Source organism: Lepidochelys kempii, chromosome 7, assembly GCF_965140265.1.
Source record: "Lepidochelys kempii isolate rLepKem1 chromosome 7, rLepKem1.hap2, whole genome shotgun sequence".
NCBI lineage: Eukaryota > Metazoa > Chordata > Testudines > Cheloniidae > Lepidochelys > Lepidochelys kempii.
The window spans coordinates 90,725,514-90,751,655 of NC_133262.1; the positions used below are offsets into that span (position 1 = coordinate 90,725,514).

At 44.4% G+C, this 26,142-nt stretch overlaps 1 protein-coding gene across 3 annotated transcripts in view; it reads left to right on the forward strand.

Annotated features, from left to right (window-relative positions):
- The first annotated feature begins 1,727 nt into the window (after positions 1–1,727).
- MINPP1 (multiple inositol-polyphosphate phosphatase 1) overlaps positions 1,728–26,142 on the forward strand; it is a 119,397-nt gene continuing 94,982 nt past the window's right edge. For all 3 annotated transcript variants that reach the window (XM_073353749.1, XM_073353748.1, XM_073353747.1), the window contains exons 1-4: positions 1,728–2,406; positions 4,241–4,438; positions 5,792–5,889; positions 15,982–16,115. In XM_073353749.1, the coding sequence (XP_073209850.1) occupies positions 1,821–2,406; positions 4,241–4,438; positions 5,792–5,889; positions 15,982–16,115 (1,016 nt within the window). In that variant the 5' untranslated portion in view covers positions 1,728–1,820. The remainder of the gene's footprint in view (positions 2,407–4,240; positions 4,439–5,791; positions 5,890–15,981; positions 16,116–26,142) is intronic.

The window sequence follows — 26,142 nt, forward strand, 5'->3', positions numbered from 1 at the left end:
TTCCAGCTTTTTGGTTGGTTGAATTTTGAAGCTGACAGGATTAAGCACAAGTGGGGGGATGAGTGGCTTTCCTCCTAACTTCTCAAAAACCAGAAGGTGGAATAAGTCACCCTCCTCGCTGGTTGGTTTGTTTGTTTATTTATAATATCTTGGTTTTTCAGTTTTCAGTTTCATGACTGGGCCTGGGAGTGGGGTTTGACTGACGCGTTATCAAGAGCAGGGGCAGACAGTTATGGTCTTTCCTCCGTTCCCCACTACCCAGCAAACCCAGGATGAGGGTATGGCCCTGGGGGTAGCCTGGCTTCAGTGCTCTTGGCCAGTGTTTTTCAAAATGTGGGTTGCGGCATGTAAGGCACTGGGTCGCTCTTGTCAGCACCCCCGACTGGGATATTAAAAGTCCCATCGGCGGTGCTGCCCAGCTACCTGTTCCGATACCGCGCTGCGCCCTGTAAACGGCCAGCCAGGGCCAGTGCAACCACTAAGCGAACTAGGCGGTTGCCTAGGGCACCAAGTGGTTGGGGGCAGCCAAAAGCGCGCTCCGGGAAGGCGGTGGAGCAGAGGTGGGCTGGGGCGAGGAGAGGACCACCTGTAGCAAGTAAGGGGGGGGGGGAAAGTATGGCGCACAGGGGAACCGCTCCCTGCCCCAGCTCACCTCTGCTCCGCCTCCTCCTCTGAGCGCGCCACCCTGCTCTGCTTCTCTCCCTCTCAGGCTTGTGTGCCAAACAGCTGATTGGCGCTGCAAGCCTGGGAAGCGGGAGAAGCGGTGGCGGCGGTGTGCTCGGGGAGCAGGCGGAGCAGAGGTGAGCTGTTGCGGGGCGTTGCTGCACAGCTCCCTGGGCCGAGGGAAGGGGGGGAGTTGCCACACGGCCCCCCGAGGGGAAAGGGGGCAGCGGGGAGCTGCCGCGGTGGGGGGGCGCCTCAGGGCGGAGGGGGGCAGCGGGGAGCTGCTGGAAGGTGGGGGCACGTCAGGGCGGAGGGGGGGTGCAAGGTGGAAGTTTCGCCTAGGGCGCAAAACATCCTTACACCGGCCCTGCAGGCCGCAGCAGGTCCGGCTTCTCGGCATGGGGGCCAAGGGGCTCTGCGCGCTGCCCCCAGCCTGAGCACTGGCTCCGCACTCCCATTGGCCCGCTTGCGTGCCTCCAAGGACCTGGACCTGCTGCGGGTCGCTCCAGGCACAGCGTGGTCCGCGGTGCAGGACAGGAGGGAAGACTGACTCTGCACCCGGGCTGCACTGCTGACCAGGAGCCGCTGGAGCTAACCCCTTGCCCCAATCCCCTGCCCCAGCGCTGAGCTCCCCCTAAAGCCGGAGCCCCTCCTGCACCCCAAAACCCCTGCCCAGCCCAGAGCCCCCTCCTACACCCTGAACCCCTCATTCCTGGCCCTACCCCACATCCCACATCCCTCATCCCCACACCCCAACCCTCTGCCCCTCATCCCCAGCTCCGTTGGGTCGCGGGCATCAACAATTTTCTTCCACTGGGGCCCCCCCGAAATAAAAGTGTGAAAACCACTGCACTAGGCAGCAGCCGGGGTCGGGAGCCATTTTTACAAGCGGACTCTCGCTTCCAGCGGCAAAGGTCATTGAGGGAGCCGGTGATCATCCTGCCGGAGGGCAGCTCTCACCTCGGCCTGGCTGAACCCCGGAAGGCAGCGGCCAGGAGGCCGGGCCAGGGCGGAGCATAACAGCGGGTTCCCGGCCCGCTCTCTGTCACGGTGCAAGCCCCGCCCCGCCCCGCTGCAGAGCCCGGTCCGGAGTCCCCTCCTCAGGGAAGGCTCAGTTTCCCCTGCCCGGGTGTCTGTGCAGAGCCGCTAGTCTCCCCATGGCGAGCTGCTTCCGCGGACCCCTCCCGGGGCGCCGCTCGCTGCCGGTGCTCCTGCTGCTGCTCCGCGTCTCCCTCGCGCAGGAGAGGGCGGCTGCCACGTCCCTGCTGAGCGGCTATTTCGGGACTAAGTCCCGGTACGAGGAGGTGAATCAGCACCTGCTGCGGGACCCTCTCTCCCTGGGGCCCCCGGACCCCGGGTACCTGCTGCCCTCCGCCGCCTGCGCCCCGCTGCAGCTCCGCGCCCTCATCCGCCACGGCACACGCTTCCCCACCGAGAAGCAGATCCGCAAGCTGGGCCAGCTGCACCGCCTGCTCCGCAGCCAGGAGCGGCCGTGCCCCGCCGCGCAGCGGCTCGCCCGCTGGGACATGTGGTACCAGCCCGACATGGACGGGAAGCTGGCGCCCAAGGGCCGCCTCGACATGGAGCAGCTGGCCCAGCGTCTGGCCGCCCGCTTCCCGGGCCTGCTGTCGCCGCAGCGCCGCTTCGCCTTCGCCAGCAGCTCCAAGCACCGGTGCGTGGACAGCAGCGCCGCCTTCCGCAAGGGGCTGCAGCTGGCCCTGCACCGGCAGCCGCCGGCCAGAGGTAACGGAGCGGGAAAGGCTGGCCTGGGTGCCCCGGCACACACACGAGGTGGTGGGGGGAATACAGTGGGGCCCGCCCCGGAACGGGCCTTTGGGCCTCAGCACACCCCAGTGGCGCAGCTAAGGTGGAGCCCTGCCCAGGACTGGTTTACCTGCCCCCAACACTCACGGGGTGGGGGGCTAAGGTGGGGCCCTGCCCGGGACTGGACTAGGAGCCCCCAGCGCACACGCACGGGCTGAAGAGGAGTCCTGTGTGGGACTGGCCTGGGGGACCCCAGCGCACACATGATGAGGGGGAGGGCTAAGGTGGGGACTGGGCTGGGGGCCCCCAGCATACACCACTGGTGCAGGTAAAGTGGAGCCCTGCCTGGGACTGGCCTGGGGGTGGGGGTAAGGTGAAACTCTGCCTAGGACTCACTTGGATGCCCCAAGACACAAGTGGAGTGTGGGATGCAGAAACAGAACTTCCCCCTCCTCACACATGCGCACAAGGGGAGGAGGTGTAAAACCCACCACTGCATAAAGGAAGCCACCTGTCCTTGAAACAATCTTCTCTAGGATCAGTCTTCTGCCATTGTCTCTCCAGTGTTCTCTAGCTCTAAAGACCTGTGATAAATTTTGTTTTAAAATGTTGTTGTACGAGTAGGGAGAGGAAAATGTTTCCATTATAGGGTAGATATAATCTTAAGAATAGTTTGGTTAGCATGGTTCTCAATAGAACAGAGGTGGGCAAACTACGGCCTGCGGGCCACATCCGGCCCACGGGATCCTCCTGCCCTACCCCTGAGCTACTGCCCCGGAGGCTAGCCCCCGGCCCCTCCCCTGCTGTTCCCCCTCAGCCTCAGCTCACTGCACTGCTGGTGCAATGCTGGTGCAATGGTGGTGGGGTTGCGAACTCTTGCCGGACAACGCAGCTGCAGAGCCACGGCCTGCTCCGGTGCTCTGTTCTGCGCGGTGGTGTGGCTGGCTCCAGTCAGGCAGCACGGGCCTGTCCTGGCGCTCTGAGCAGCGCAGCCAGTCACCGGTGCTCCAGGCAGCGTGGTAAGGGGCTAGGCAGGGTTGGATCGAGGGCAGGGGAGTTCGGGGTGGTGGTCAGGGGGTGGGGGTGTGGATAGGGGGCGGGGTGGTCAGAGGTTGGGGAACGGGGGTTGAATGGGGGCAGAGGTCCCGGGAGGGGGTAGTTGGGAAGGAGAGGGGGGGTTCATGGGTGGCGGAGGGCAGGCAGAGGTTCCGGGGGCAGTAGGGGAGAAGGGGTGGTTGGATGGGGCAAGGGTCCCGGGGGGGGGCAGTCAGGAATGAGAGGAGGGGTTGGATGGGGGCAGACAGGGACGGGAGGTCTGGGGGAGGTCAGGGGACAAGGAGGGATGGATGGGGCAGGGGCAGTCAAGGGGCGAGAAGCGGAGGGCGTCAGATAGGGGTGTGGGCCGGGCCACGCCTGTCTGTTTGGGGAAGCACAGCCTCCCCTAACCCGCTCTCCATGCAATTTCGAAAACCCAATGTGGTCCTCAGGCCAAAAGTTTGCCCACCCCTGCAATAGGATCTCTTTACATATCAGGGAAAGCAGTGTTAGAGCCCTGTTTGAAATACATACAATTGAAGCTAATGTAGTTTTCCATTTGTCTTATTCTGGACAGCGTTTAAATCTAATAGATTATAATTAACATCTTAATTCTGACGTTATCTTGGTTTTTGTTATAAATTAGGCTGTCTGACATGTTGACTTCCCATTCAGTCCCCAGAACAACTTTTGTAAAATCTGGAAGGGAATTCTTTAAATTATTTGTTTTTTGTGTGTATTGTAGGGGTTTTCCATTAAGAATTGTTTTTCCTTTCAGATATTGAGAATGAGACGACTGAGATTAATGACAAATTAATGAGGTTCTTTGATCATTGTGAGAAGTTTGTAACCTGTGTAGAAGAGAACGCTACAGCTATGTACGAAGTGGATGCCTTCAAACAGGGTCCTGAGATGAAAAGGGTTTTGGAAAAAATTGCAGCTACCTTGTGTGTACCAGTGCGTGACTTAAATGCAGGTAGTGTACTTATTCTGGTTTTTTATTCCTTAACTTTCATAAATGTTGTTTTCTAGGATCTTCAGATAGTTATGAAGAACAAATAGTTTAAAATGCTCTTTTATAGGCCTTTGGAAAGATTAGTGAAGACAGCATGTCATATCGCTATTTGAAAAGAACAGCTTTTAAGAATTACTTCATTTACCAAAGCCAACGTGGGTAATGTACCCTGACACAAATGTTGTAATACAAAGTCACAAAGAACGAGTTTTAACAGTTTAATTGAGGAACCCTTCTGGGAGAAGGACCAAAGATACAAAGGAACCCACAATTCTGGATTACTTTTAAGGAAAAAAGTATAGTTTTACCAAATCACATACAAATTCTAGTTTTATTCCTCTTTACTTATGTTAACTTAAATTTCTTAAATACAGTATTGTGATAATGAATATTCATTGTTAGTGAACAGTCAGAGAACCTACTGTAGAAAAACCCTTCCCGTTTAGCCCAAAGGAGATATTAACGTGATACAGGTTGAATAAATACTTCTCAAAATGTTCTTCTCTTGAAGAAAAGGCACAGTTCATAGTCTAAACTAAAACTGGTATAATGTGGTAAATGTTTTTGTTTTCCACATTGAAACTCTCCTGTATTAAATTCCATCTTCTATGCAAATTTTTATAGAAACTCTTATTTTAGAATGTCATAACAAAATGCACGAGTTGCCTTTGCTGCTACTGAAATAACTGATGTATTCAGAATCCTTATACCTTCAGCTAAATTGTAAGTGGACAAGTAGTTGCTAAAATAAGAATGATTAGAGTAGCTGGCACTGTGTTCTGCCTAATAGGGGAATTTTGTGCAAGCCTGTGGGGTCATTCAGAGAGAATGTAAGAGATTACTATAATTTTGTAAGATGTAGATTTTTTTTTTTCTACGTGAAACTTGCAAAGCATTGAGTTGGACTTGCTGTCTTAAATCAGAAAAGTAGTGCATTTGTTCTTGCCATCTAATAGCCCAATAACAAGGGAGTAAACATAGCCTTATTTCTATATCTTGTAACTATTGTCGACTGCATAATAATAATACACACCTGTAGATGTAAATTACTAAACAGGTGATGGTTACACTCACGTGTCCCTGCCCTGTGAAAGGCTTACAAACTAAGGTCCTGATCATATATACATTTGAGTAGGCCCATAGTGCAAAATTGGAGCCTTAGCATACATTATGTGTTTGGGCTCTGGATTGGCTATTATTTTATATTCTTGTTTATATTCTTCCTCATAATAGGAGGGTGATGCTGGGAGTGGGTGGTAGAGAGCAAATAAACTTAATTGTCATCTGTCACTTATTTATTTGGATTTATTACAGATTTGGTTCAAGTTGCTTTTTTTACCTGTTCGTTCGAGTTAGCTATTAAAAATGTGAATTCTCCCTGGTGCTCACTCTTCAGTGAAGATGATGCTAAGGTAGGTGTTGCATGTATGTAGTATGGTGGCGATAACTTTGTGTAAAGTTGTTCTGTTCAGTATTTATGTAAACAGTTTGTTATACGGATATTCTTACAAAAAAGAAGTTTTAGTTTAATGTTTCTTTCAGATGTAATTCTGCAATATGAAAGATTTTACATGATTTACTACACTTATGAAAAGCAAATCTGAGCATCAATTAGAACATAATGTAATAGAAATACCCATTTTTCTGAGTTAACTGACAAATCGTTTAGACTTCTAAAAGAGAAACGTTTTCCCTCTCTCTTTTGTCTATCAGGCTTCACTGTGCCTGACAAAAAACATTCAAATGTTTGTCTTGTCTTTTCTTATGGGGGAAGAGGGATGACAAGGTGAAAACTGAACTTGAATGTGTATCATTTATTCTTGAAATTGTGAAATAGTACTCCAGAAAATCAGTGACAGCAACTTAGAGGAGCCCTCTTAATAAAAAAGTCCTGGGCACTCAATGAGGCAGGGCTCCTTTGGAAAAATGTACAGTATGTCATGACGCAGTTTTAGACTCTTACTGAGACTAAACACAAGGGGGCAGAACTAAGTCTGCATGGTAACTGTAATTTTGGCATTTGCCTACTTTTGCGTGCTTGACTTTGTAACCTTAAAATTTGTTTGACTTCATTCATGTTTAAAAAAGGAAATTAGGAAAAATTCAACAAATTCCATCATGTTGAACCATATTGACTCCCACGTGACTGGATCTAGAGGTTCCAATACTGATCACAGCACAGACATCTGCTACTTGAGCTAATGGAGTAATTGATAGCAGTAGTAAGTTATTGTCTACATGGGCCACCTGCTAGAGGGAGATGAGGCACGTTTTACCAATGGCTTTCCCAGCTGCTTGCCGAAAGAAGAATGGTGAGACTCAGGAATCTAGAATTCTGTTCCAGGTTCTGAGGTGAGGAGGATTCTTTAGTGGTTAGACCCTTGTGCGCAGTCACCCCCAGTTTGTCCCAGTCTCTCTCCCTTTATTTTTTAGAGCATGATAGAATTAGTGTCCAGATCTGCAAGCCCTGAAGGAAGGAACAAAACATAAAAAACAAACAAGCAACAAAAAACAACGGAGTAAATACTTATAACCTTGTGGCTAAGGCACAGGATTTGAAGTCAGGAGATTGGAGTGCCACTCTTGACCCAGATACATACTTTTTGTGACTTTCAGCTTGTCTTTCTCCTCCTGAGTTTCCGCATTGGTAAATTAGGATTAACATTCTTGCCTAGCTCACAAGATTGTTGAGAGTAACTAGTATTTGTAATGCATACTTTACCACTTTCCTCCAAAAGATCTGAAGAACATTATTCACTTCTCCACAGAAAAATATTAGATTGGAATCTGAAGAGCCCAATACAGGGAGATAACTATGCCTGCTAATGTTTGTTGGTGTGGCTCCATATATAATAAGAGTGCCTATACTTCCATCCCCTCTATTTCAGTTCTTCTTATTACAGATATATTCAGGAAAGCTCACTGGTAACTGATGTTGCCGGAGGAGTTCTGGTCTAAACAGTGAAACTTACATTACATCCATTGCTTCATGAGGATTCAGCACTGTAGGATAATTTAGACCTACGCATTAGAGGAAAAAAAACAGAGTTTTCTATCCCAGTCACATGTAACTCACTATGATACTCCTAAGACATTTGAGCAGTTTTGGCAAGAATGTATCCCACTCCCCCTGGCAAAACAAAATAAGGTTTGGCGATATCTGCCACTTGCATCAGTACTCTGTGGAATCTGCACTGTTGGTTTTTGGGTGGAAATTCAGGATGTTGGTTTTGACCTATAAAGACATAAATGGCTTGGGATCTTCCTGTCAAACAGATGGCTTCTCTTCTTGTGTGACACTGCTGCGGCACCGATCAGCAGAGATGCTTGAGCTGGAGCCCCTTGTTCTAAATATGAGGGAGTTGCTGGCAGGACATATTCTGTAAGGGGCCCTGGACTTTTTTATTCACTTGATCATTCTCCCAGCCCAAAATAGCCTGAACTTGTTGACCATCAAAGCATGCCATTTTTATCAGGCATTGGGGATGCGGGAAAAAGAAGAAAGGGAGGGTCTCTGTGAGATGAGGGTTTTTTGCTTCAGTTGAATGGCTTCTCCTTGTTTATTTTTGGTTAGTCTTATTAACTGTTTCATTTTAAACAAGGGGATTGTATTTGAGGTCAGGGTACCGAGGGCCATTTAGAGAGACACTTTTGTTTTTAGATATTGAACTGTATATATCATGTTTTAGTCTATCCCAACATTGACTCTGTTCTTTGTCACTGGAATAAGCTTTAAGCCTCCTGCGTTTGATAGTCCATATGCTTCTGGCAAACAAAAACCTTTCTACAGCTAAGTCAGCTGCTAGAGATTGGAGAGGATAGTACTTCAGGTATAAGAATGAGGATTGAAACTGATCAGGGTGAAGATGCTCTACTTCTTAGGTTTGTTGACGTGATGTAATAATGCCTGGTACTTAATAGTGCTTTTGGAAGCCCAATAAGACGCACTTTCCAAAGATTCTAAGCTTTATAACACAATGGGGCATCCCTTGAATTAAGCAATACCAAAGTACACATGGCATTTATGGGATATGTTGGATTCAACAAAGTTGACTTTTCATCTTCTCCTTTTTTAGGCTTTCAGAGCTGTAAAGATATTGTACCCTCCCAAGATCAGGTATCCACTGTGGAATTTGGAGACACATGTCCCAGGACCAAATTTGATGAAAAATGTATTAATTGCATCAGCTTTCATTATCAGTACAAAGATGTAGAAGTAATATTTGGTTGGTTGAGGTTGTCGTGATGTGTACTGAAGGTGGTCATATGGATAAGGATGAGAGGCTTTTTTTTTGAAGAGGTAGAGGACCCCTTTACATCTATTGCTGGCGGGGGGAGAGGTTGGTTGTTTGCCTTCATCCCAAGGGTGGCTATAGCTTGGCGTGTCAGTGTGTGACAGAGAGGTTCTGGGGATTTTTTTTTTTATTTTTTAAAAGATAACCATGATGACTTAAATGTCAGTCTAGGTTCTGGTATTCTCTTGGAGTTAGATCACGCATGTAAGGGTGATGTATGATCTGCTTCTGCTTAGATTTGGCTTCTGAGAAGATCAGCTCTCCTTTCAGATTATGCTGTGTGTCTCAGCAGCTTTTGGTATGACTGACCAAGTTGGGGACAAAGGGATATTGCTGTATGTTTGCAATTGTCTTTCAGAGGTTGTCACTTTTAAAAGTTGGTCAGAGATGGCGGGCATATCACTGAGGTATCTGCTATGCATCATCCCTGAAGAAGTTCTATGTCCTATGGTATACAGGAAGTCAAACTGGATGATTTCAACTGCACCATCTGGCCTTGGAATCTCTGAATAAAAATCAGTTTTGGTCAGTTGAGAGTCCTCTAAGTGTGAGCTTATAAACACTGTTTAGACCAGAGGTGGGCAAACTACAGCCCACAGCCACATCCGGCCCGCGGGACCGTCCTGCCTAGCCCCTGGGCCCTCCCCCACTGTCTCCCCTCCCCTGCAGCCTCAGCACAATGTGCCACCAGCGCTCTGGCTCACCGCTCCTGCCAGGCCGCATGGCGGCGGCGTGACTGGCTCTGGCCAGGCGGCGGGGCTTTGCTGCTCTGAGCAGCATGGTAAGGTGGTGGGGTATTGGATAAGGGGCAAGGGGTCCCGGGGAGCAGTCAGGTGACAGGGAACAGGGGGCGTTGGATAGGCATGGGAGTTCCGGCGGTACCTGCCTGGGTGTATGGATAGGGGTCAGAGCAGTCAGGGGACAGGGAGAAGGTGGGGTTGGGTAGGGGGTGGGATCCCAGGGGGTGGCTAGGGGCTGGGGTCCTGGGAGGGAGTGGTCAGGGGACAAGGATCGTTGGATGGGTCGGGGGTTTTGAGGGAGGCGGGAAGTGGGAGGGGGCAGATAGGGGGCAGGGGACCAGGCTGCTTGGGGAAGCACAGCCTTCCCTACCCAGCCCTCCATACAGTTTCACAAAGCCGATGTGGCTCTTAGGCCAAAAAGTTTGCCCCCCCGGTGTAGACCAATACAGGAGCATCAGTATACTTATAAGTAAGACTAAGATTTTGTCATGGATATTTTTAGTAAAAGTCACGGACACATCACGGGCAATAAAGAAAACTTCTTGGAAGCTCATGACCTGTCCCTGACTTTTACTAAAAATACCCATGATAAAATGGGAAGGGAGTAGGCAGCTGTGGGGTGGCTGGGAGTTCTGGGGCCCCCACCACCCGTGGAGGCTCAGAGCTCCAGGGTCTCCCTGCCACCAGTGCCGGAGGGGAGCTACAGGATCACTCTGCCCCGGCGGTGGAGAGTGCTGTGGGAATCCCCTTGCCACAGCTGCAGTGGGAAATGGGCGGGGTTCTCCACCCAGGGAGCAGGCGGGGGTCCCCCTGTGCCCTGCAGTGGGAGCTGCGGCGTACCTCCGCTGCGCATAGCTTTTGAGAGCTTCGGGGCCTGCTGCCTCAGGTGGTGGGGGAACCTTACAGCTCCCCACTGCTGCGGGAGGCGGCGGGACCCTGCAGCTCCCAGCTGCCAGGGCTGAAGTCACGTATTCCATGACTTCCGCATCCTCCATGACAAAACCATAGCCTTACTGATAAGTAGCTGTGTTTTGTTTTATTTTATTTTATTTTATTTTATTTTATTTTATTTTTTCCTATCGACCCTGGAAATTGGTCTTTGTCTAAAGCATTTGGACAATATCCCTGGTAGGATGTGTTTGAGTTAGCTTGTCCTCATCCTTTTGGATATAGAAGTCTTGCCATTGGGTAGAAGTTATTGATGGGAGGGTCACTGCTTGTTTGTAACTCCACTTAAATGGATTTAATCAGAAGTAGTGTGCCAAACTAAGAATCTTACCACTTTTAACCAAGACCTTTCTATGGAAAAACAGGTGTGTACAAGTGTGGGGTTTTTTTCCAGTTGTGCAACTAGCACATCCTGTCCCCTTATTTATCCCATTATGGCCTTACAAATACACACACCATAGTAATTATCACATTACTGGACTTCAGTGACTTGCAGCTTATTTAGAATGCAGCAGCATATATATTTAGGAATAATGTATATTTATTGCAACATTATGTTTAAGTGTTTGACAGTGGTTCTCTTCTGAAAATCTGACTTTACATAAGATGCAAGAGGTGGCAGTAACAAACGAAGGAAGAGAGGCTTAAGAGGAGGAGAGCATGGGTTTGAATATAAGTTTCTTGTGTATATGTACACAGAATCATAGAAATGTAGGGCTGGAAGGGATATCAAGAAGTTTTCAAATTCAGCCCCCTGCACTGTAGCAGGTTCAAGTAAACTTAAATCATTCCTGACAGGTGTTTGTCCAACTTGTTCTTAAAAACCTCCAATGTTGGGAATTTCACAACCTCAATTGGAAGCCTATTCTGGATCTTAACTACCCTTATAGTTAGCAAGTTTTTTCTAATATCTAACCTAAATTTCCTTTGCTGCAGATTAAGCCTTTTACTTCTTATCCTACTTCCAGTGGAGATGGAAAACAGTTGATCACTGTGCTCATTATAACAGCCCTTAACATATTTGAAGACTGTTATCAGGTCCTGCCTCAGTCTTTTTTTCTCAAGACTGCCAGTTTGTTTGTTTTGTTTGTTTTTTTGTTTCTTTTAACCTTTTCTCATAGGTCAGGTTTTCTAAACCTTCTATCACTTTTGTTGCTCTCTTCTGGACTCTCCTAAAAAGTTTTCATCTTCCCTAAAGTGTGGTGACCAGCATTGGACGCAGTACTCCAGCTGAGACCTCACCACTGCTGAGTAGAGTGACAGTTACCTCCCATGTCTTGTACTGCTGTTAACACACCCCAGAATACTAGCTTTGCTTGCGTCTGGATCTCAGTGTTGACTTATTTTCAATTTGTGGTCCATTATAACGCCCAGATCCTTTTCAGCAGTACTACCACTTTAACCAGTTATTTCCCAGTTTGTAATTGTGCATTTGATTTTTCCTTCCTAAGAGAAGTACTTTACATTTGTCTTTACTGAATTTCATCTTCAATTCAGACCAATTCTCCAATTTGTCAGGGTCATTTTGAATTGTAAACCTGTCCTCCCAAGGACTTGCAACCCCTCCCAGCTTGGTATCATCTGAAAACTTTATAAGTACATTCTCCACTCCATTATCTAAATCATGAAAGAAAATATTGTATAGTACTGGCCCCAGGACTGACCCCTGTTGGACCTCACTAGATGCGCTCTCCCAGTTGGACAGTGAACTAGTGATAACTACACTTACAGTATGGTCTTTCAACCAATTTTGCACCCTCCTTATAGTAATTTCATCTAGACCACATTTCCTTAGTTTGCTTATGAGACTGTCATGTGGGACTGTGTCAAAAGCCTTGCTAAATTAAGATATATTATTGCTAAAATTTCCTCCCAATCCATTAGACCAGTAATCTTGTTAAAGAATGAAATTAGGTTGCATTAACATGACCTGGATTTGTCAAGAGTGTGCTGGCTATTCCTTATAACCCTATTACCCTTTAGGTGCTTACAAATTGATTGTTTAATTATTTGTTCATTTGTATTGAAGTTAGGGAATTTATAGACCAGTCAGCCTGAGTCCTCTTTGTTCCCCTTTTCAAACATAGGTACTCTGTTTGCCCTTCTCCGGACTTGTGGGACCTCACCTGTTGCCAGTGAGTTCTCAGAGACAATTGTTTCATCTAGTTCCTTAAGTGTGCTAGGATGAATTGCAGCAGGCCCTGATGACTTGAATACATCTAACTTATTTAGATATTCTTTAACCTGTTCTTTCTCTATTTCCATATGCATTCTTTCCCCCTTGTTGTTCATATTACTTATGTTGAGTATCTGGTCACCACTAACAGTTTTAGTGAAGACTGAAACAAAATAGACATTATGTCCCTTAGCTTTCTTAATGTCATCAGTTCTCCTTCTCTGCTAAGTAGAGGACCTATTCTTTCCTTCATCTGTCTCTTGTCCCTAATGTATTTACACCACATCTTCTTATTGCCTTTTTTGTCCCATGCTAGGTGTAACTCATTTTGTGCCTTAGTCTTTCTGATTTTGTTCCTACATGCTTGTGCTATTCTTTTGTACTCCTTAGCAGTTTGCCCATGTTTCCACTTTCTATAGGATTCTTTTCTGAATTTCTGGTCATTACAGAGCTCCTGATGCTGCCATATTGGCCTCTTAATATTCCTATCGGGCTAGATTTCAGTTGTGCTGTTAATATGGTTGTCTTGAGATACTTGCAGCTCTCCTGAACTTTTTCCCTTAGATTTTCTTCCCATGGTACCTTATCTACCAGTTCTGAGTTTGTTAAAGTCTGCTTTTCTTAAAATCCATTTTCCTTATTCTGCTGCTCTCGCTACTTCCTTTCCTTAGACTCATGAAATCTATCCTTTCATGATCACTTCGACACAAATTGCTTTCCACCTTCAGATTTGCCACCAATTCCTTCCTTTGGTCAGAATCCAGTCTAACATTGCTGCTCCCCTGGTTACTTCCTCCGCTTTCTGGAACAATGACAGGTTTCAGAGTGGCAGCCGTGTTAGTCTGTATCCGTAAAAAGAAAAGGAGGACTTGTGGCACCTTGGAGACTAACAAATTTATTAGAGCATAAGCTTTCGTGAGCATCCAGTGAAGTGAGCTGTAGCGCACTAAAGCTTATGCTTTGATAAATTTGTTAGTCTCTAAGGTGCCACAAGTACTCCTTTTCTTTTCTTCTGGAACATTGTGTTTCTGGGTCATTAGAGTTGCCCCCCTCCCCACCAAAAAAAATAAAAAATTCTGCACACAATATTTGAAATTCTGCATATTTGTCAGAAGCAGTGCAAAGCCCTGGGGGAGTCATGGGTAACGGAAGAGCTGAAGAAGAGGAAAGGAGCCTAGGAGTGAACCTGAAGCATGTTGGGTGTGGATGATAGGGTTTTTTTCGGGGGGTGTGGGTGGGATTGTTAGGGAAGCCTCCCCCACGCAGACCCTGGCTGACCCCCAAGCCTCTCTCATTCAGTCAGCCCCTGTCCCCACACCCCTCATCCCCGTGGGTCTCTGCAGCCCCCTCCCTCATCCCCAGGCTTAACTCTGTCACCCCACTAGCTCCTGAGCCCATGCTCCAGTCTGTACCCCCTACTAGCCAGTCTATCAACTGACACACGCCCCTCCTCCCTCCCCCCGCAGCCCTGTGTGCTCCACTCTGTCCTAGCATGGCTCTGCAGGCAGGGTGCTATGATGAACTTCTACTCCTGGGGGAATTCTGCAGCACTGGGCATAAAATTTTGTATTTTCCTGCATAAAATACATTTTGCTAAGAAGTGCTGCAGTTCTGCCTTTTGCCCGCCACAGGCCGCTGTGGAGCTAGAACAGCTGTCATGAACGCAGCTGGCTGTTCTGGCACCACAGTGGCTTCTGATGGACAAAAGGTAGAACTGCAACACTTCACAGGCAAAATGTTTTTTGTGTGGGGAAAATACAAAATTCTATACCCAGTGCTGCAGAATTCCCCCAGGAGTAATTTGTTTTAGAAATGTCTTATCTACCCCTCTTCCTGATTTGGTGATCTGTAGTAGACCCCTATAATGATGTGTCCTATTTTTGCCCCTTTTATCTTTACCCAGAGACTCACAACTGGTCTGTGTCTCACCTCTTTCTGAACAAGTGTGTGTGTAAGTGTCTAATATATATATATATTCATATTCTTGATGTATAATGCAACACCATGTTCCTTTTTACCCTGCCTGTCCTTCCTGAACAAGCTGTACCCTTGTATACGAGTCATGAGACTTATCCCACCAAGTCTCTGTGATGCCATTTGTCATAATTTAGCTTATGTACTGATACTTCCAGTTTTTCCTGTTGGTTCCCCATACTCCTTGCATTTGTGTGTAGACTTCTAAGGTGTTGATCAGATTCCCTCTCTGATGTCCCTCTTGTTCTCCATCCAATGAAGTGAGCTGTAGCTCACGAAAGCTTATGCTCAAATAAATTGGTTAGTCTCTAAGGTGCCTTTAGTACTCCTTTTCTTTTTATGACTGTATAGTAATTTTCCATATCCCCCCAAACATCTAATCCTCTTCTAAGGTCACTTTTCTTTATACTTATTTCTGGGCTTTTGTCACCAGCTCCCTTTAAACCTAGTTTAAAGTTCTCCTCACTAGGTTGCTGATGGTTTTGGTCAAATGATCTTTTTCAAAAGTATGTTTGCTTCCAAACTAGTATGTTTGAAGGGCTGTCTCTGAGAATGGAGCTGATGTATGAGTGTGAAGTAGGGATCTAGGAATGTTGGGACCTGGCATGTAAGTGGGGAGGGGAGAAGGGGACCAGAGGAAGAGCCCAGGCATAATGGGGTAGGGCAGGCCAGCCAGCTAGGTTAGCAACATGAGAGCAGGTACAGTAAACCACATGGCAATCATATCAGTTGGTGATTCAAGTTGCTTTGGTGGGATATTGCCGTCTCCACATCAGAAGAACTCAAGTGTTCATTTGTAATAACATGTTGCTCTGGCTTTGAGGAATGCTAGAGTTTTCAGAAGTCTGCCCCAGGAAGCTGGTGTAGGGGAGAAAAGTGGGGGTCTTTTGATAGTGCACCGGGTTTTGGTGTCCTGTGCAGCTGCCCATAGCAGGGGAAGCTGGGCAGGCTCTGTCTGCATTCATGTCTGGTGGGATTCACTTCAGCAAGACAGATCTTGGCACTAGGCTCTTTAAGTTGATAATTTAATGATGCATTATACATAAAAACAAGGTGATGAAAGCCGTAGAAGTTAAGGAAATAGCATTGCTCTTCTGCTTGAAGCTTTCCCACAATAAAAAGCTACTACAAATATGACATTAGGAGGATTTTTACACTCATGCTGGAAGAGCAGAAATCAGTGGCCATGTTTGTTTGTTTGTGTTTTTAACTCAGGATGCAACAGTAGGCATGCCAGTTTTTTTTTTTTAAGAAGACTGATCAAACTTGCCCATTTTCCTAAGAAAGCTGGCAGTGCGATGCTATTTGTAGTAGTGTCTTCATCTAGACAAAAGTTGCGTTTTTGTAACACATTTTAAAATCTTATTCTAGGTACTGGAATACCTGAATGACCTAAAGCAGTACTGGAAGAGAGGATATGGGTATGATATCAACAGTCGTTCCAGCTGTATTTTATTTCAAGATATCTTCAAACACTTGGACAAAGCCATTGCAGAGAGTAAAAGGTAAAAAAGCATTTTTTTTAATTTAATTAAACTTGCTTTTAGCTTCAGTTTTCTGCACTTTGGTCGTGACTTGTACACAGCCCTAAAGGGCTAGATCTGAAGGAGATTAATGCTTAGAACTTGGATAATGTCTCAAGAATAAACTAATACTTGGGCTTGGTTAGGATCCTTTAAGGGACTGATTCTCACATATATAATAAGGCAATATTAATTCCTCATGCTGCATCCTGTTTAGCCGTATCAATATCTGTGAATGGAGTTTCATCCAAAAATATTCATAAGATCTGGAGGGGTTTTCTCCTTGTTTTATGACCTGCTCTCTCCTGCACACACGTAGCTCAATGGCTTTAACTCAAACTTTTTAAATTATTTATTTTTCTTAGCTGAGAGAAAGCTTTGCAAGTTATGGCCCACTGCGAAAACTTTTGAAGACGTTATGGTGTTTAGCACACTATTTTTTGTGTTGTAATAATTTCATTGAAAAGGATAAAAGTACTTCTCACATTATTTTATTTTTATTACCATAGCCCCTAGGAACCCTAATCATGGACCAAGACCCATTTTGCTAGATGCTGTACAAATACAGAGCAAAAAGACAGTCCTTGCCCCAGGGAACTTAGTCTAAAGATAATCTCTGTTTGTTGGATTAACAAAAGCCTGTGTTCTATTTTTTTTTTAAGTTATTGAATCATTTAAGACTTACTTGATTAGCCAGCAGCCAAGTCTGAAAGAAATTAATCATTTTGATTTAGATAGTGTTGATGTTCTGTTCTAGCTCATTAAGAACATCATAATTTTAATGATTTTAACCTGAAATCTCTTAACAACAAGGACATTTGTTTTTTAAAAAGTTAAACTGAAAATGTAGAATTTAACTTACTTCTTACCAGTAATATGTGCTTTTTAAACTCCTGTCAGATTGGATACGAAAGGTAAGTTTGTTCAGGTATGCATGTGTTTTCTTAGTTGTGTTTACTCTGATTCTCCTGCGACTGGACTGAGATGACTCTCTTTTTTTAATTTTTCTAGACCAGTGGTTTTCAGCCTGTGGTTCACGGACCCCTGAGGATCTGCAGACTATGTCTAAGATTTCCAAAGGGGTTCACACCTCTGTTTGAAATATTTTAGGGGTTGCCAAATGAAAAAAGAATTAAAACCACTGTTCTAGACCAGTTCAGATACTTGAGTATAGTTCCTCCCTCCCTGGAGTCAGAGCATTGGAGCTTCTGAGGTTTAATTTCTCTGTTTTATATAAAGGGCGTATCATCTTAGACTTCTAGGTTTTTCACCAGCCGTTTGAATACAGACAAGGCTATCTGGCTACAAAAGTAGTTTTCGAGCCAAGCCAAATAGATGCTTTGAATCATCTCTTGCAAACCACAGCTATCATCCCAGTCCCACAGGATCTGGAGAGGGCAAGCCATTTACTCAGCATATTCAAAAGGCAGGCTTTCATCCAGGATTTGAAGTGTAAATTGCTCTCTGAGCACCAAACTTTTTCATGAATCCCAAGTCAGTGGTCCATATGGTCAATATAGGAAAATGTCTGTCTGTCCTATGGATCTTCAGGATGCCTATCTACAGATTCTTACTCTTCTACTACTTATTTCTATTGCTTTGCCAACTTGGGACAAAAATGTTAATACCAGGCCTTACTTGGTTTTACCCTCAAATCCCAAATCTTTATTCAGGTTATGATACTCAGGAAAGGCAGTTTCATAAACTTTTCAAGCCTTATCTTGACTGTCCAGGTACATATTATTGTGAGCATACCATCTTCTGAAGTAACATGACCAATAAAGAGGGAAAAAAAGCAATTTCATTTTAATCCAGAGTTTCTTACCTGTGTACACACTCCAAGCCAGGTTCTGCAGCTTGTGCATCTTCTGGGATCCCGTATGGAGTTACTGCAGACCCTTGGGTCTGCAATCACAAGCCTGGATGTTAATTTTTCCTAGGCACACTGGGCCTCTTAAATACCTTGACTATTGGAAAATGCAATCAAAGAACTAAGTTCCTGAGGATACCACCACAAATTGGAATCTCCTTCAAGAAGTTGCTCATCCCCAAAAGTTGCTCAAAGGGATGTCCTTGCATCCCCTTGACTGCCTGTAATCATGGATGTCAGCCTATACAAGTAGGGAGCTTTTGTGGGGAAAGGCTATTGGCAGTGATCATTCATGGGGAAAATTGTCCATCAGCCATCTGGAAGAGGGAGTGGTAAAGCTAGCTCTTGTAGTTGAGGTTTTTAGAATGAAGCATGTAGTTCAGTAGAACAAGACCACAGCTGTATTCGTCCTCCAGCCAGAGAGTATGAACTAAGATGTCTGTTTCAGTGGTCAGCTGCAACGTGTTGCATCAGAAATTCAAAAAAGCAGTTTGTGCTCAATGGGGAGGAAGGCGGCCTCCACGGACGAGGTGCATCTGGCTATCTCTTTCTAAATAGATCTCTGTGACTAGACCTCTGTTTTATTTAGTGGTGGAAAAAGGAATTTGAAATTCCTTTAAAGGCTGTTCAGACAGTGCTTAGCTTTGTCTTAAGTAGAGAGCACCCTTGTTAAAGATCTGCAAGGCAGCTGCTTTGGGTTAGATGCACGTTATTGCAGAACGCAGTGGATGGGATGCTGTAATTGAGCAGAAAGCTGCTCCAGGAGCCTGTAAGGCGGTAAACCCAGTTTAAAACATTAGAATGGATTGAGGAGGTCTGGACCTAGTATACAATAATAAGGGAAAGAGAAGTTTTTTGTTTTGTTTTCTTTTTTAAAGGTGTCATGAGTCTATATACACTTTTAGCCTAACTCAGGACCCCATGGGGTCACTCTGGCTTGTCCAGTGGTGATTGCAAGTTTTTCTTTGCTGCCCTACAGTAGACTTACTGCTTTAAAGTTCACATAGTTGGTTTCCGTCTGCTAGCAGGAGAGAAGGTTTCCATACATTTGGACCTTTATTCAAAAACTCTGAGAACATAAATAGATGCCAACTGTATAAATGAAAACTCTAATATTAAGGCGTATAAAACTGTTCAGCACCAACATTTAAGTTTGTTAAACTACCTGATAACTAATTTATCAGTGGGGTTATTTAGGAATGATATGTAGTGCAGGATGTTTTATTCTACAGTAACATTTAACCTCCTCTGCAAGGAGGAACAGAAGTAAACTTTTATTACATAAGGAACTGCAATTGGTAAGATTAAATTGTTATTTTAAACATATCATGTACTTCATTATGCTTTAGAAAACATAATATGAAAATAGCAAGTGATATGGGAAACCACATTTTTTAGACCTTTTGGATTAATGAACCTTCTCTCTATTCGAAAAACTTTTAAGTGTTACAACCAAGGCTTGGTTGGTCAGACCTACTGTTGGAGTTGGGAGTCAAGCCAAGAGTCCAAGCCAGACCAAGGATCAGGAACAAGACAGGAAGGCAAGAACCAGGAGCAAGGCAGGGAAATGGGAAGCAGGGACAGATCAGGAAAGCAAGGCTCAGGCATCAGGATAAGAAGGCCAGATCCTATGGAGCTGCCAGATCCTATGTATCAGCTGGCTTGGAATTCGCTCTGTTGCCTGTAGAACTTCCTGTGTCATCTTGCAGTTTAAACAGTGTACCTAGCCCAGTCAGGGACTCTGGGGTTCTTCTAATCCAGGGATCTCAAACTCAAATCACCACGAGGGCCACATGAGGCCTAGTACATTGGCCCGAGGGCCGCATCACTGACATCTTTTCATATAAAGATACAAAAGTCCCCGGCCCCGCCACCACTCTACCCCTCCATGCCCCCATTCCAACCCCTTCCCCAAAGTCCCCACCCCAACTCTGCCCCCTCCCTGCCCTATTCCAACCCCAGTTGCTTCCTACTGCCAAACTGCTGTTTGGCTGCGCTTAGTGCTTTCCAGGAGGGAGGTGGAAGGAGCGGGGAGCCACACTTAGGGGGAGGAGGCAGAGAAGAAGCAGGGCAGGGGCAGGGATTTGGGGAAGGGGTTTTTTATAGCTTTGCAGGTATTAAAATAAAAACTAGATTAAAAACCCAAAAAAAAATTTATTATCAGATTGCTGTCACTGACTGTACCCAGTAAGTATTTACTACTAGTCCCTTAAAAAGAATTCAGAGAAAACCATAAAATGGTAAATGGAAGTGACAGAGGAGGGAGGAAAAATAGGTGAGAAATAGTCAAGCAATGTATTTAAAAAGGCCTAAAACATACTCATTCTGAGACTTACAAAAATTCATTTGTTAATATGTTTTAGATTATTCAGATTTGTAATCTGAATAATGTTCATCTAATTTATATCCTTTTTACACTTTACTCACTTCGCACATACTCTCTGGTTTCACTCTGGTTCTCATGCAGTAGCAAAAACACAGCTGTATTTGAGTTTCAGACACAGGAGGGAACACTTAAACACTGAGAATTTTGTGAACTATATGACACTGTTTTTTCTGTACTTCTGTCTATGGATACTAGATGAACAGTGTGCCATCTGTACAGCAAATAGGTCAGAATGCATATGCCCAAGTCATGGTCCTTTTCTGTTTAGGTAATTAAACTATAAAACATTACAATGGAGTTTAAGTTTTGAATAAAAACAGCATGTAGTTCCATCACAGAGCAGAAGATGGCAGAATTAAAACAGTGAAGACTCGAATATAATACTCTGAATTAGCTAATCTGTTCACTAAGTAATGCTTAAAAGTACATAGATATCTATCTCCAACCACTATTGCATCTGAGCATTTCATAAATATTAACTGATCATCCTCACCCCTGTGACTCAGGGAAGTATTCATGATGCCTATTTTACAGATGAGGTACAAAGAAGTGTCTTCCCCAAGGAGTGTAGGGTAAAGCTGAGGCTAGAACCCTAACTTCTGAGCCCCAGTCCAGAATTGTAACCACCAGACCAATTTTCCACTATAATTCTAGTAAAACGCTGTTAGTATGTGTATTTTAAACATTATATATGCATTCATTGCTCTCTACTCTTGGTAGAGCAACTTCAAATTGGTGAGCAAATGACATACTGGGCAATAGTTATTCATTCATAAACAAATTATAGCATACCCTTTTGTGGGATGATACCTCACTTCAACATATGTCACAGCTAGGGAGTGGTGTGTGACTTCTATCGCAGTTTACCCTTTGCTTCCCTATCAGAAAGTAATTTTTCTGCGGAGAAGCAAAGAAATCTGCAGGGGACGTGAATTCTGTTCACGCACAGTGGCACAGCATTATCCCCGGAGTACCATATCTACGAAATCCACCGTATCCACCACTGCCCCGGAGCTGCTGGCTGGGACTTTCTGCCCTGACGACCCCATCAAATGGGGGTCATGCCCAACACTTTGGGAACCGCTGACTTAGTAAATGGTAGAACCATTTTTCTCAAACTGTAAATGACCAAATAGGATTAGAATGGATGCAACCTTAACCATAATGGATGCAGCTGTTCCCATTTTGAAATAGCATGAGCAAAAAAGTCTAGTTTAAAAATTCTTTCTCTTTCTTAAATCTCAGCACAACTTAAAAGCAAAGTATTTTCATTTTCTTAATATGAGATGTAATCGATCCCTTGAAAAGTCTTCCTGATAAAACTTGTGTTCTCTAGTCAATACATACATAATATTTTTAAACATGGCATCAAAATTCTACATCATTTTTGTTGTTGGGCTTTCTTATTTTTAACTGCTATGTACATAAGTCAGAATTCCAGTTAGTGTATTTAGTTTTCTCTGAACAGCTTGATTTTAATCTAGTGGCTTCAAAATATTTGCGCAAGCTGAGGTAACAGATGTCAGCATGTATTCCTGTTCCAAAAGCTGCAGAAAACTTTGTTCCGTGAGTTCAGAAAAGATCTAGAACAAGGGATGTGTGTTTCTGTGTCAGTGTTTCTATTTAGTTTTGGTGGCACACGAGTGCTCTAATAATCTTGATGAACTGGTTCATAGTATAGCTGAAAGTCCAGTGATTGTGTCATTTGCTAGTTGGGATAATGAGGCTTTTTCCCTTGGCCAGTGATATGGGGAGACCTATGGCCTGATACAAAGCTTGTTAAAGTCAATAGGAGGCCCTTTTTCTTAGGTAAATAGCATGTTTAAAACAGATACCGTATCAGGTGTACCCTGTTTAGAGCCACAACCCTCCATTATTGAGTGACTGCTGCTCATTGGAGGCTTTTCGACTTTGTCAAGGCTATCAAGCAGTTCTGGTTATTGCATTGCTTCACTAGTCATTTTAGAAAATCAAACCTCAGTCATTTTTCTACTTTTACATTTGCTTTTTGTGATATCCATACAATTAAAAATGACTTGTCCTCCTGCTTTGTTAAATATGAATTTCAACCACATTTGAAATATCTTGTGGGATTCCACGGCTTTAATGACTGAAGCCACAGCTCTTGCGTCTATTTTAGAAAAAACATTCCTCATAGTATGTTTAATAACTTTGCATATTTTAGTCTGAGGTGGATCTGGTTTCAGATGTTCATCCACATGTCAGGGATAGATTTGATAAAATATTGTGTGACTAAATGTGTGAAGTGCTCTCTTCTTCAGTAGTTTGTTGGTATTTGGTGCTGGGTCACTGTACACTGTTAACTCCTGCTCAGAGTTACACCAGTTTCAAATCTCTTTGCTTGTGTAACTCCCATATCTACTGTGCCAAAGTTGAATCAATAGGACCATTCTGTGAAAGTAAATCAGTAAGACTGTTGTGGGGCGAATGGCATGTCAGGAGCATGACTAACTAGCCCATGATTACTTTGTGGGCTACACTTGGGATTAATCAAGTGCTCTAGGGTGGTGCCCAATTAGCTCATAGAGCAGGTATACTAGAAAGAGGTTGCTAGAACATTAAAGGAAAAGATGCTTAAAAGGAAGGGGGAGGGGAAAAAAGGAGCTCTCCAGAGAAGATCTGCAACATACTGGAAGGAGTTCACAGCAGGTAGAGTAGGCTTCTGTCGGGGTGAATGAGAAACCCAAGAGAATGGTCAGGGTCCCTTGGCAAGGGAGACATTGACAGAATTCCTCTCACGAGGCTCTGAGAAGAAAGCTGGTGTAGGCGTCCAGACCAGAGTCCTATAGGTGGACTCTGGCTCCTGGGAAGGGGTTAAGAAGGAGCGAGATCTGGTGGAAGAAACCCCCAGAGAGCAGAGTAGACTCCCATATGGGAAGCCCTGAGTTAAAGCCAACAGTGGATAGTAGAAACCCACAAGAAACAGGTTATGCTCCCATGGGAGAAGTCCTGGGATTGGACCTTTAACTGGGAAGACCGAGACCTCCACAGCAAACTGCCGGAGCCCCGGAGTAAGGCAGGAAGCGTGGGGAATCCTGCTGGAGAAGTAGTATCTAGTTTGGCTTGAAAGGGACCAAAGAAGAATTATTACTTTGGATTTGTTAGGGCTTTCTTTTGAACCTTTTTGTTCCCTCAGAAGGGGGGTTGGATTTTGTGACTTTGCCAGGGAACTGAGCCCTGGAACACCTCGTGAGAGGAAGACAGCTAACAGGAGGTACCGGGGATGAGGACCCCTTACAGCGTCACACCCTGACACAATGGGCCACTATAGGTGGTGAGTAAACCACCTTCCTAGACCTTTTTATTGAAAAAGCTAGCTGCTCCCATTTCTCTTGGGAGCTTTAAGGCACCCTAGAGAATGTTTGTTTCAACTTACTGAGTGATGAGAGTGAGTGGCGAAAGGTTGGGATATCTTACCTAACACAAAATACGTTGAAGTCTTGTCTCAGAAAGCCTTTTAGTAGTACATAAAAGATTAAAAATGTAGTATTGGAAAATCCTCAGAGACACTGAAAAAAAGAAAAGGAGTACTTGTGGCACCTTAGAGACTAACAAATTTATTGAGCATAAGCTTTCGTGAGCTACAGCTCACTTCATTGGATGCATGCAGTGGAAAATACAGTGGGGAGATTTATATACACGGACAACATGAAACAATGGGTGTTACCATACACACTGTAACAAGAGTGATCAGGTAAGGTGAGCTATTACCAGCAGGAGAGTGGTGGTGGGGGGGGACACCTTTTGTAGTGATCATCAAGGTGGGCCATTTCCAGCAGTTGACAAGAACCTGTGAGGAACAGTGGGGGTGGGGTGGGGGGGAATAAACATGAGGAAATAGTTTTACTTTGTGTAATGACCCATCCACTCCCAGTCTTTATTCAAGCCTAAGTTAATTGTATCCAGTTTGCAAATTAATTCCAATTCAGCAGTCTCTCGTTGGAGTCTGTTTTTGAAGGTTTTTTTATTGAAGAATTGCCACTTTTAGGTCTGTAATTGAGTGACCAAAGAGATTGAAGTGTTCTCTGACTGGTTTTTGAATGTTATAATTCTTGATGTCTGACTTGTGTCCATTTATTCTTTTACGTAGAGACTGTCCAGTTTGGCCAATGTACATGGCAGAGGGGCTTTGCTGGCATATGATGGTATATATCACATGAGTAGATGCGGAGGTGAACGAGCCTCTGACAGTGTGGCTGATGTGATTAGGCCCTATGATGATGTCCCCTGAATAGATATGTGGACACAGTTGGCAACGGGCTTTGTTGCAAGAATAGGTTCCTGGGTTAGTGTTTTTGTTGTGCGGTGTGAGCTCTCCTTACCTGATTGCTCTTGTTACAGTGTGTATGGTAACACCCATTGTTTCATGTTGTCTGTGTATATAAATCTCCCCACTGTATTTTCCACTGCATATATCCGATGAAGTGAACTGTAGCTCACGAAAGCTTATGCTCAAATAAATTGGTTAGTCTCTATGGTGCCACAATTCCTCCTTTTCTTTTTGCGGATACAGACTAACACGGCTGCTACTCTGAAACTGAAAAAAAAGGACATGCATCCAGGTCTCTGAGAAGCTGCTGGTTAAAATTCTAGGCATGTTTAGATAAAAACTAGTGATTTATATTTGGTAAGTAAGTTAGCTTTGATATAGTATTTTTCTTTCTGATATGACACATATTTCCTTTACTTGAAATATATTTGAATTAATTCTTTTTCTTTCATTCATTTTTAAAACATCCTTAGGCCATAAAGTGGGTTAGATTTAAAAGTAAATCTTATGTCTGCTGTGTAATTCAAGGAAAGTAATAATTTCAATCTCTCCTTAATCTGTTGTGATTTCCGTGGGCTCAGAGCAATTTATTCTTGAGCAGTAAGTCGTTTTGAACTTTAGGTGTAAAACTCCAAAATTTCTTGTCTTGGTCTACTTTTGGGTATTCAGGAACTGACTGGAACATCGCACTGCTTGATATGCACCTACTGTACTTTCGTAGTTACCATAAGGCCATTCTATTTGCCTTTTAAAATTAGCCCTCCCATAATATTTGACAGACGTGGATCCCAAAGTCTGGTTTTGAGAACTGGTTGGAGTATGTTTTCAATGAATACAGTTATTTTGCCATCTGTTATGAAGTGAGGATAACTGAAGATGCAAGCCTAGAATATCTAGATTTAACGTTGGTTCTTCAGAGGAAACACAGAACGATGTTTAGACCACTACCCTATTGTCCAAGTGCATAGTTAGAAGGTTGACTATCAAAAATGAGCAATCTCCTTTGCACTATAATCTCTTAATTGCACCAATATTTTTGACACAACTTTTGTGTGCCAGTAATTAAGTATGGATTCATAAACTCCATTGAAATTCTTCTTTGCATCACTCTATTTGAACAATAAAACCCCGCAGATTTTTATGCATTAATTGTAAGATAGCTTGTTTGGATTTAAAACTTACTCCAAGAGCAAGATACATAATTTCCGTGTGCTTCTGTGCTTTGCAGAAATGGCCATAATGTTCAGCTGTCTGTCTGTCTTTTTCTTTCTTTTTCTTTCTGTCTTTCTGTGTTAATGTTAAATGGCATGCATCTTTTGGATGCCATGATAAATAAACACAAGAGGTAGCAGTCTGGTACTCCGGTTTGTGAACAAAGTCAAAATTGAATATAATTAGATGTGCAAGATGTTACCGCTTCGGTTGATCTGTGGCTTCCTATCCCATGTCAGCTATTTCTTTA